General features: G+C 40.6%; 1 protein-coding gene across 4 annotated transcripts in view; it reads left to right on the forward strand.

Annotated features, from left to right (window-relative positions):
• glra1 (glycine receptor, alpha 1) overlaps positions 1–12,768 on the forward strand; it is a 338,979-nt gene that overhangs the window by 149,034 nt on the left and 177,177 nt on the right. For 2 of the 4 annotated variants that reach the window (XM_034182305.1, XM_034182306.1), the window contains one exon: positions 9,513–9,551. The exons of the other annotated variants lie outside the window; for them this stretch is intronic. In XM_034182305.1, coding sequence (XP_034038196.1) covers positions 9,513–9,551 — 39 coding nt within the window. The remainder of the gene's footprint in view (positions 1–9,512; positions 9,552–12,768) is intronic. 4 annotated transcript variants of the gene reach the window in all.

Here is a 12,768-nt window from a genome sequence, read left to right on the forward strand (position 1 = left end):
ACTTCTGGAGATGGGCAGCTGTTCTGTGTTGTAGGTGAAGTCCGAGATATAGAGGGTGAAGAGGAAAGGTGAGAAGACGGTGCCCTGGGGGGCCCCGGTGCTGCCCTTACCACCTCAGACTGACCAGCCGCACATACTGCAGGTGGTCAGTGAGGTAGTCATGGTCCAGGCGGCGAGATGTCCATCCACACCTGCGTCCTCCAGCTTCCCCCGCAGCAGTGCCGTCTGATCATGTTGAAAGCGCTGGAGAAGTCAAAGAACATGACTCTCACAGCGCTCCTGCTGGTCTCCAGGTGGGTGAGCACTCGCTGCAGCAGGTAGATAGATAGCAGGTTAGCTTCCTCTGCAAACCGAGAATCTCCATCTGCAATCCTGCTGGCACCCTGCCCAAATCCGGAGGCAGTTTGAGGCTTCTCCACACATCCCTTACGTTGTTCTGGGCCAGCTGCTCCTCCATCTTCCTTCCATACTCCTTCTTGGCTACCCGGATCTCCCTTGGTGTTCCTGTTGGACTCTACGCTGCTCCTCTCTGTCTCCCGAGTTGAAAGCCCTCTTCTGCTGGTTCATCAGGACCTTCAGCTCGGGGTACCCAGGGGTGGTTGTTGGGAAAGCACTGTAGCCTCCGGGTGGGCACAGTGCTCTCTACAAGAAGTTCATGTAGTCAGTGACACACTGGGTCAGGCCGTTGATGTCTTCACCGTGAGAGTTTTGAAACATGCTCCAGTCTGTGGTTCTGAAACAGTCCCTCAGCCTGTCAGTGGCCTCTTCAGTCCAGAGTTTCACTGACCTTTTCTGCACTGGCTCTCTTCTCACCTTGGGTGTGTAGTTGGGGGAGCAGGTAGACGAGGTTGTGATCCGAGCGGGGGGAGGGGGGCAGAGATGTAGCATCCTCACATTAGCGTAAAAAAGGTACAGTATTCTGTTGTCCCTGGTTTACACGTGACGTACTGGGTGAACGTATCTTGCCAAAACACATTTTGTCAATATGTATGTTTTTTTTTTTTTGTTTGTTTGTAATAGTTGCATTTTTCACCTTTACTCGCTGTGCAGGTTCACATATAAGCAGCCCTAGTAGGTACCATTCAGTACACAAAAGTATTAAGCTCAAGGTCAAGGTCAAGGTCACAGGGAGGTCAAACACTAAATTCAACTACACAACTTTCCTGGTTGCAGTTTTGAAATATAGCAGCCCTAGTAAGGTACCTTTCAGTACACATAAGGATCAAAGTCAAAGGTCAAGGTCACAGGAAGGTCAAACACTAAATTCAACTGAACAACTTATAGGCCCCTCATTTTCATTATGTTTCCTAAACATATGTTTCTTTTCATACTATTGTGTCTGTGTGCATGTGTTTGTGTGTGTGTGCGCACACGCTGTTGTGTGTTTTTCTATATATGCGTATTATACATATTTCAGTTGTCAATCAGGTCCATATGTTTGTAGAGTATATTGGAAGGGGGATTAAAGATACTTCAGAATAAGAAATATTACTATTGTAGATAGCTATCAATCACATTGCCTTCATCTGGACCATAAAACAGATATACAGTTTAAAGGTTGCTCTATCCCGACTGGGCATTATCACCTTTATTAAGCAGGATAAAATCTGTTTTTCAAGAGTGGTCCTGGCCAAGAGGCAGTGCAGAGTTACCACACACAGTTACATTACATAGAAAACAGACACTTGAACAAGATAATACATCAGGTAAACATCTACAGGTCAGAGCCATCAGAGTTATTTAAAAGTGTTAAGTGCCACTAGCTCGTTCAGTCTAAACTCATTTTGGAGTTAATTCCAAGAGTGGAATGTTGGAATGTTGCCTGTCGGGGGTGGGCTGAAAGATATCCCAGGATATCTTCCCCCCGGGGGGGAAGCTATCCGGGGGGGAGCTATATTGTTACACCGGGTTCTTTTCGGGTATCGTTAAGAAATTATTCGATCCACCGCCATCATAGTCTTTTTGCTTACAATTCCCTTATCGGCCCTTCAGAGCGGCTGTTGTTTGTTGAGGGTGTTTGTTGGGAAAATGATCATTTCTCTACGCTGATTACAGACCCGGCAGTGGGTCTGTATCACCGTTTCTGCAGCGTGGCTTTGCTTTGAACCTTGAACCAATGAAGCAGTGCTTCAATCTGCTGCTTTGTTGGTTCACTGTTTCACTCCTCTTCAGAGGTGGCAACGCCGCTTCTTAACCCCTCTCAAAGCCAGTTAAACTATGTCAATTGTGAGTCACTTTTGTGCAGATTAATGTCACTAACTGGACTTCTGTCTTGTTGCAAGAAAGAAATGAATTGTCTTCCGTTCCGTTGCTCCAAACGCTGCGCCGCTCTCATGCTGAGTTGAGTCTGCTCGAATTTATAACTTCAAAGCAAATCGCTGTTAAATCAGATGACCACCTCTTTCCAAACGTAATACAAACAATAAACTGCATCGATCAAAATGTTTTTTTTTCCTCCAAAAGTGAGACGTCCTGCGCTGATGTGCAGCAGCCCCAAGACTGGATGGCCGAAGACCTGCAGACTCCAGTAGCCAGCTGAGCTCAGCTCAGATGTATGGAGAGACATCCATGCCATTATATCTGAAAGGAAATGCTTTTGACAAAAACTATACATTTTGTTTATTTCTATTTATGTCCAGAGATCAAGGATCCAGTGACCAATTTCATATTTATTTACTTTAAGACTCAATAAAATGTTGACCTAGAAAATCTGTAAAGCCTACTTGTAGTACACAGAGACTTCACAGGAGGTATTGATAAGGGAATCGATAATGGTAGTGATATTGAAAAAATCTTATCAATACCCATCCCTATCCATGACTGAATAGAGACTACAATGGTGAGATTTTGAAGGACAGCTTGGGGCAGTGCCTGAGTAATGCCAACCTTGTCCTAGATGGTGAAAGTGAAGAGACAGTTGCATCAGAAGGCAAAGCTCTACAATTTCAATCAATCAATCAATCAATTTTTTTATATAGCGCCAAATCACAACAAACAGCTGCCCCAAGGCGCTTTATATTGTAAGGCAAGGCATACATAATTATGTAAAACCCCAACGGTCAAAACGACCCCCTGTGAGCAAGCACTTGGGCTACAGTGGGAAGGAAAACTCCCTTTTACAGGAAGAAACCTCCAGCAGAACCAGGCTCAGGGAGGGGCAGTCTTCTGCTGGGACTGGTTGGGGATGAGGGAGAGAACCAGGAAAAAGACATGCTGTGGGAGGGGAGCAGAGATCGATCACTAATGATTAAATGCAGAGTGGTGCATACAGAGCAAAAAGAGAAAGAAACAGTGCATCATGGGACCCCCCCAGCAGTCTACGTCTATAGCAGCATAACTAAGGGATGGTTCAGGGTCACCTGATCCAGCCCTAACTATAAGCTTTAGCAAAAAGGAAAGTTTTAAGCCTAATCTTAAAAGTAGAGAGGGTGGTCTGTCTCCCTGATCTGAATGGGGAGCTGGTTCCACAGAGAGGAGCCTGAAAGCTGAAGGCTCTTGCCTCCCATTCTACTCTTACAAACCCTAGGAACTACAAGTAGCCTGCAGTGTGAGAGCGAAGCGCTCTATTGGGGTGATATGGTACTACGAGGTCCCTAAGATAAGATGGGACCTGATTATTCAAAACCTTATAAGTAAGAAGAAGAATTTAAATTCTATTCTAGAATTAACAGGAAGCCAATGAAGAGAGGCCAATATGGGTGAGATGCTCTCTCCTTCTAGTCCCCGTCAGTACTCTAGCTGCAGCATTTTGAATTAACTGAAGGCTTTTTAGGGGAACTTTTAGGACAACCTGATAATAATGAATTACAATAGTCCAACCTAGAGGAAATAAATGCATGAATTAGTTTTTCAGCATCACTCTGAGACAAGACCTTTCTGATTTTAGAGATATTGCGTAAATGCAAAAAAGCAGTCCTACATATTTGTTTAATATGCGCTTTGAATGACATATCCTGATCAAAAATGACTCCAAGATTCTCACAGTATTACTAGAGGTCAGGGTAATGCCATCCAGAGTAAGGATCTGGTTAGACACCATGTTTCTAAGATTTGTGGGGGCCAAGTACAATAACTTCAGTTTTATATGAGTTTAAAAGCAGGAAATTAGAGGTCATCCATGTCTTTATGTCTGTAAGACAATCCTGCAGTTTAGCTAATTGGGTGTGTCCTCTGGCTTCATGGATAGATAAAGCTGGGTATCATCTGCGTAACAATAAAAAATTTAAGCAATACCGTAAGGGAAGCATGTATAAAGTGAATAAAATTGGTCCTAGCACAGAACCTTGTGGAACTCCATAATTAACTTTAGTCTGTGAAGAAGATTCCCCATTTACATGAACAAATTGTAATCTATTAGACAAATATGATTCAAACCACCGCAGCGCAGTGCCTTTAATACCTATGGCATGCTCTAATCTCTGTAATAAAATTTTATGGTCAACAATATCAAAAGCAGCACTGAGGTCTAACAGAACAAGCACAGAGATGAGTCCACTGTCCGAGGCCATAAGAAGATCATTTGTAACCTTCACTAATGCTGTTTCTGTACTATGATGAATTCTAAAACCTGACTGAAACTCTTCAAATAGACCATTCCTCTGCAGATGATCAGTTAGCTGTTTTACAACTACCCTTTCAAGAATTTTTGAGAGAAAAGGAAGGTTGGAGATTGGCCTATAATTAGCTAAGATAGCTGGGTCAAGTGATGGCTTTTTAAGTAATGGTTTAATTACTGCCACCTTAAAAGCCTGTGGTACATAGCCAACTAACAAAGATAGATTGATCATATTTAAGATCGAAGCATTAAATAATGGTAGGGCTTCCTTGAGCAGCCTGGTAGGAATGGGGTCTAATAAACATGTTGATGGTTTGGATGAAGTAACTAATGAAATAACTCAGACAGAACAATTGGAGAGAAAGAGTCTAACCAAATACCGGCATCACTGAAAGCAGCCAAAAGATAACGATACGTCTTTGGGATGGTTATGAGTAATTTTTCTCTAATAGTTAAAATTTTGTTAGCAAAGAAAGTCATGAAGTCATTACTAGTTAAGTTAATGGAATACTCAGCTCATAGAGCTCTGACTCTTTGTCAGCCTGGCTACAGTGCTGAAAAGAAACCTGGGGTTGTTCTTATTTCTTCAATTAGTGATGAGTAGAAAAGATGTCCTAGCTTACGGAGGGCTTTTTTATAGAGCAACAGACTCTTTTTCCAGGCTAAGTGAAGATCTTCTAAATAGTGAGATGCCATTTCCTCTCCAACTTACGGGTTATCTGCTTTAAGCTACGAGTTTGTGAGTTATACCACGGAGTCAGACACTTCTGATTTAAAGCTCTCTTTTTCAGAGGAGCTACAGCATCCAAAGTTGTCTTCAATGAGGATGTAAAACTATTGACGAGATACTCTATCTCCCTTACGGAGTTTAGGTAGCTACTCTGCACTGTGTTGGTATATGGCATTAGAGAACATAAAGAAGGAATCATATCCTTAACCTAGTTACAGCGCTTTCTGAAAGACGTCTAGTGTATGAAACTTATTCCCCACTGCTGGGTAGTCCATCAGAGTAAATGTAAATGTTATTAAGAAATGATCAGACAGAAGGGAGTTTTCAGGGAATACTGTTAAGTACTTCTATTTCCATACCATAAGTCATGAACAAGATCTAAGATATGATTAAAGTGGTGGGTGGACTCATTTACTTTTTGAGCAAAGCCAATAGAGTCTAATAATAGATTAAATGCAGTGTTGAGGCTGTCATTCTCAGCATCTGTGTGGATGTTAAAATCGCCCACTATAATTATCTTATCTGAGCTAGCACTAAGTCAGACAAAAGGTCTGAAAATTCACAGAGAAACTCACAGTAACGACCAGGTGGACGATAGATAATAACAAATAAAAACTGGTTTTGGGACTTCCAATTTGGATGGACAGACTAAGAGACAAGCTTTCAAATGAAGTTAAAGCTCTGTCTGGGTTTTTGATTAATTAATAACTGGAATGGAAGATTGCTGCTAATCCTCCGCCCCGGCCCGTGCTATGAGCATTCTGACAGTTAGTGTGACTCGGGGGTGTTGACTCATTTAAACTAACATATTCATCCTGCTGTAACCAGGTTTCTGTTAGGCAGAATAAATCAATATGTTGATCAATTATTATATCATTTACCAACAGGGACTTAGAAGAGAGAGACCTAATGTTTAATAGACCACATTTAACTGTTTTAGTCTGTAGTGCAGTTGAAGGTGCTATATTATTTTTCTTTTTGAATTTTTATGCTTAAATAGATTTTTGCTGGTTATTGGTAGTCTGGGAGCAGGCACCGGCTCTACGGGGATGGGGTAATGAGGGGATGGCAGGGGGAGAGAAGCTGCAGAGAGGTGTGTAAGACTACAACTCTGCTTCCTGTCCCAACCCTGGATAGTCACGGTTTGGAGGATTTAAGAAAATTGGCCAGATTTCTAGAAATGAGAGCTGCTCCATCCAAAGTGGGATGGATGCCGTCTCTCCTAACAAGACCAGGTTTTCCCCAGAAGCTTTGCCAATTATCTATGAAGCCCACCTCATTTTTGAGCAGTTGCTCAGTGTATCCTCACTCTGGTCATAAACTTTGGATAATAACCAAAAGAATAAGGTCATAGATACAAGGTGCAACATGAGTTACCTCCAAAGTGTGGCTGACTCTCCCTCAGAGAGTGAGTGATCACCTCTGTCATCCAGAATGAGTTCAGAGCAAATCCGCTCTTCCTTTAACCCTGCTGTACACACCAACAACATGCTGGAGGGATTACTTGTCCCATCTGGCCTGGAAACACTTTGTCAGCAGAGGATGTGCTGGAAGAAGGTCAATCTGAGCTGCATTACCTAACGCAGTGATGCCATATTTTGATTGATTGATTGATTGGATGGATGGATGGATGGATGGATGGATGGATGGATGGATGGATGGATGGATGGATGGATGGATGGAAAGGAAGGAAGGAAGGAAGGAAGGAAGGAAGGAAGGAAGGAAGGAAGGAAGGAAGGAAGGAAGGAAGGAAGGAAGGAAGGAAGGAAGGAAGGAAGGAGGGAAGGAGAGAAGGAAAGAAGGAAGGAGTTACAGACATATGGATAAATGGAAGGATGGATGGACAGCTAAATGATGGACAGGTGGGTGGACAGACAGCCGGACGGATGGATGGATGGATGGACAGACAAGTGGACAGCTGGATGTATATCTGGCTGGATGGTTGAATGATGAATGAATGAATTTTAACATGAGATTGTTTCAGTAAAGTTCCCTTCAGTGATGTGAGGTTTCTGAAAAGTTAGTGTGTGTTTGACACCCAGATAAGTGAGTCTACGCTCCTGCAGACAGAAACATCCATTTCTGACTCAAATTATGTGACACATGAGGTTGAATATTCCGTTTTCTTAAAAGTAAAAATTTTGTCATTCCAGTGGGCGCAAGGCTCCATTTCAGTAAAAAATGACTTCAAATTAATGCCGCCCATTTGAAGAAAGAAATAGAAGAATATCATTTCAGATTTGTAGATCATTGATCAGTTTCTGTGGGGTTATATTTAGCAGCCGGACTCAAATTATGTGAGAGTTGCTGAATCCATTTAGATAACAGACTTCTAGACCGGTGGATTTAATTTGGGAGTTTGTTGTGCAGCTCACTACCAAACTGTTTCCTTAAAGAACAGGTTTGTTTGTTTGTTTTTTTAAGTCAAAATGAAGCAAAAACCAAATGAAGCCAGTTTGACATGTAGTCTTTGCATTGTCCCTACCCTCCTCTTCATCCTCCTCTTTTTTATCTCTCTGGCTTCTTGCATCTGTTTTAGTGCATTTTGCTTGTTACTTCAGCTCTTCCTCAGGGAACTGCACTGCAACCCTGTCCTCGTCTTTTACGGCGGAGTGTTTGGGCCACTGTTAGAAAAAGGAATTATCAGTTATTTCCAGAATGAAGTCAGAATGTCATGGGAATGTTGGACTGTTATGAGACTAAAGTCGGAATGTCAAGAGAAGATATGATATGACAATAAATTTGCAATTTAACCAGCAATAAATCAGTCATATTTGTGAATAAAGTTGCACTTATAAAAGGTGTAAAAGAAATATTCTGAAAATAAATTTGTATTTTAATGACAAATAAAAGAATAAGAATAACAATAACAATAACATTAGGGATGGGTATCAATAAGAATAATAAAAAATATAAATAAATAAAAATATTTTACTAGACTGTTATAACAGGTCCAGATGTGCATCTTCTTAGTCACATTGATCAGTTAAATGAGACCATCCCACTGTCTCTTAGATTGGTCTTTAAAAAAATATGGGCCGGGGTTGTGATTGCCTATTGTTGTTGTTGTTGTTGTTATTATTATTATTATTATTATTATTATTGTTGTTGTTGTTGTTGTTGTTGTTATTGTAAACAGAACAATACTACAAAAGAACAATATGAATTCACAAATAGGAAAATGTTATGCACAATATAACAATATAATACAGTAACACAATATAATACACAATATAAGTATAAAAAAGTTTTGTAAAGCATGATAACTTAGATTCACTGTATACCAGGACATAAGAAAAAGCCATAAACTAGTATATAATAAAGCATATAAATTCGGTAAAATAAAGATAAAGTCGGTTAAAGTGCAGGGGTGTGTGTGTGTATATATATATATATATATATATATATATATACACAAAACCTTTTTATTTTATTTATATTTTTTATTTCAACATAATCTTTACAAAAGGTAGGATTGTAAAGTCATGAACACGCCACAGTGTGTGGAGAAAATGACACATCCAGGAAGAACAACCGATATGAGCACAAAAACACATTAAAATAACATCATATTTCAACAGAACATAAACTATTTCAAGAAGTAACTTGTAAAATTTAACAAAATTTTATGGTACTTTTGTTTCAAAAAAGAAACAGTGTGTCCTTTTATCACACCTAAATAAACATGGTCTTCCACTTTAGCATTTTCTACTTAAATCTGTTAAATAATAGTAAAATATTCTTGAAATACTATCATATTATGACTGATATTGTATCTTTAGTCTCATAAAATGATTCCTTTTTGTCAACGGCTTTGTTGTTGTAATAGCATCTCTTCGCCATGAAATTTTGACTTCATTCTTATAACTTTTTTCAACATTTCTCGACTTTTTCGTGGCCCGAATGCTCCGTCGTCCCATCATCCGCCTCTCCTCTCCTGCTCGCTGCGGTATGGCAGTAAATCTACAGATGACAGTGCATCCCTCTTCCTGCTATGTTCTCCCCCTTCCCCACCCCTTACCTCCTGCCTCCCCTGCCATACAACACTGCACTGCCCCCTGCAGCGTGTTTGGTGGCAGTGCAACGCCTTGGATAGCTGGGCCTTGCTGTCTTGTTCGCTCCATGATAGATAAAGCGGTTTGTTTCCTTAATGAGGACAAACAACGTAGAGTTGGTTACGTGTCTGTTAGAATTTTGCTGTGTTTAATTCTGATCTTTTCTTATTAGACCCCAAAGGCTCCAAAAATGAGGCTACTCACAAGAAAGGTACTTTCCTTTTCCTTTTCTCCCGTTCTTTCTTCCCTCACCTTGGTTTTGTGTTTCAGTCACATGATGAGGTATTTGTTGGTTTCTAAAACTATAAATGTCCCGAAAATGGCTTTATTTTCAATTAAGTATAGAGCTATAAGAGTGTCATGTGTTGTTGTACCTCATATCAACGTCTGAAACTCAGGATTATTTTTCCAGTTAATTTTTTTTTTAATTTCTACATTTATTTTTATTAAAAAAATTGAATTATTGTTGATTGAGAAATGTTCCTAAACAACAGCCGTCACAGATCCTTATGTTACATTTTCTAATATTAACCACTATTATAAACAATGTCAATGTATTAACCTGTTTAACTTTTGACCATTTTTTTGATCATGTATTCATGATGATTTAAAACAAACATTTGTTTGAATACCTTTAAATTGTCATAAGTGGGGATAAAACTAGTTTGTCCATGAGTTCAAAATAGCCCAAACTACTTCAACGACATTGTTCATTTGTTTTTGGGTGATTTAGAGCCCTGTAATGATATAAATCACAGGTTCTGGGCTTTGAATCACTTTAAAACGGTGTTTACAGATATTTTAAAGCCATTAGTCAGTTTTCATGAACACATGACGAACACATCAAAACCACTTTATCTCTGCATGAGCCAGATAAAAGCCAAATATTGATCTGGTCATAAGACATTTTGTATCACATTTCAATGCGTTCATTGTAATTTATGGCAAGATAACGATTCACCTGAAATGCAGTGTATCCAGACCGTATTCACAGTGCTTAACTTTTTCCACATTTTGTTATGTCATTTGGAGTGAGACTCATGCTTAAAAGCGGTCCTGTCAGGTCTCATGCATTTGGGGGTGAAACTCAACATGTTGTCCCGCTCTCATGCTAATGCATGACATTCTGAAACTTTCATCGTTATGACCTGCAAGACACAATTCAGTGGAAATTAACTCCTTGAGCGTATCTCAACTCGAGAGCTCTGTATGTTACAACCTTATTCCAAAATGGAGTAAATTCATTTTTGTCCCTCAAAATTCTACCTACAACAACCCACAAAGATAACATAAAGCTTTTAAATTTTTTGTAAATCTATGAAAAATAAAAAACTAAGAACTCACATGTCCATAAGTATTCACAGCCTTTGCTCAATACTTTGTTGATGCACCTTTGGCAGCAATTCCAGTCTCAGGTCTTCTTGAATATGATGCCACAAGCTTGGTGCACCTGTCTTTGGGCAGTTTGGTCCATTCCTCTTTGCAGCACCTCTCAAGCTCCATCAGGTTGGATGGAGAGCGTCTGTGCACAGCCATTTTCAGATCTCTCCAGAGATGTTCAGTCAGATTCAGGTGTGGGCTCTGGCTGAGCCACTCAAGGACATTCACAGAGTTGTCCTGAAGCCACTCCTTTGATATCTTGGCTGTGTGCGTAGGGTCATTGTCCTGCTGAAAGATAAACCGTCGCCCCGTCTGAGGTCAAAAGCATCTGGAGCAGGTTTTATCCAGGATGTCTCTATACATTGCTGCATTCATCTTCCCTCAATCCTGACTAGTCTCCCAGTTCCTACTGCTGAAAAACATCCCCACAGCATGATGCTGCCACCACCATGCTTCACTGTAGCGATGGTGCCTGGTTTCCTCCAAACATGACGCCAAAGAGTTCAATCTTTGTCTCATCAGACCAGAGAATTTTGTTTCTCGTGGTCTGAGAGTCCTTCTGGTGCCTTTTGGCAAACTCCAGGTGGGCTGCCATGTGCCTTTTACTAAGGAGGGCTTCCATCTGGACACTTTACCATACAGGCCTGACTGGTGGATTGCTACAGAGATGGTTGTCCTTCTGGAAGGTTCTCCTCGGTCCACAGATGAGTGCTGGAGCTGTGACAGGTTCTTGGTCACCTCCCTGACTAAGGCCCTTCTCCACTGATCGCTCAGTTTAGATGGGCGGTCAGCTCTAGAAGAGTCCTGGTGGATCCGAACGTTCTTCCATTTACAGATGATGGAGGGCCACTGTGCTCATTGGGACCTTCAAAGCAGCAGAAATGTTTCTGTACCCTTCCCCAGATTTGTACCTCTGGACAATCCTGTCTCAGAGGTCTACAGACAATTCCTTTGGCTTCATGCTTGGTTTGTGCTCTGACTGTCAACTGTGGGATCTTATACAGGTGAACCGTGTATGCGTAAGTCGTGATTCGGCTTTTCTCGCAGTCAATTTGTAGACCCCGAAAATTTAGACTACTGTATAATATACTGTATATTTTTGGTCAACTTCATTAACTCACTGTTTGAGATAACACGTGGCCCAATTTTGTGAACCCCAACTCCCGGGAGTTAACGTGGCTGACCTGTATGTAGACAGGTGTGTGTCTTTCCAAATTGTGTCCAGTCAATTGAATTTACTCCAGGTGGACTCCAGTTAAGCTTAGAAACATCACAAGGATGATCCGTGGAAACAGGAGGCACCTGAGCTCAATTTTGAGCTTCATAGCAAAGGCTGTGAATAATTATGTATGTGTTATTTCTTTTATATATATATATATATATATATATATATATATATATATATATATATATATATATATATATATATTATATATATATATAATATATATATATATATATATATATATACGAGGTCCTGTTCCATAAAGTATAGGTCCTTTTTATTTTTTCAAAAACTATATGGATTTCATTCATATGTTTTTACGTCAAACATGCTTGAACCCTCGTGCGCATGCGTGAGTTTTTCCACGCCTGTCAGTGACGTCATTCGCCTGTGAGCACGTCCTTGTGGGAGGATCGTCCAGCCCCTCGTCGGAATTCCTTTGTCTGAGAAGTTGCTGAGAGACTGGCGCTTTGTTTGATCAAAATTTTTTCTAAACCTGTGAGACACATCGAAGTGGACACGGTTCGAAAAAATTAAGCTGGTTTTCTGTGAAAATCTTAACAGCTGATGAGAGATTTGAGGTGATACTGTCGCTTTAAGGACTTCCCACGGTGCGAGACGTCGTGCAGCACTCTCAGGCGCCGTCGTCAGCCTGTTTCAAGCTTAAAACCTCCACATTTCAGGCTTTATTGATCCAGGACGTCGTGAGAGAACAGAGAAGTTTCAGAAGAAGTCAGTTTCAGTATTTTATCCGGATATTCCACTGTTAAAGGAGATTTTTTTTAATGAAAGACGTGCAGGCGGATTGCAGCGTCGGCTCGCA

Source organism: Thalassophryne amazonica, chromosome 11, assembly GCF_902500255.1.
Source record: "Thalassophryne amazonica chromosome 11, fThaAma1.1, whole genome shotgun sequence".
NCBI lineage: Eukaryota > Metazoa > Chordata > Actinopteri > Batrachoidiformes > Batrachoididae > Thalassophryne > Thalassophryne amazonica.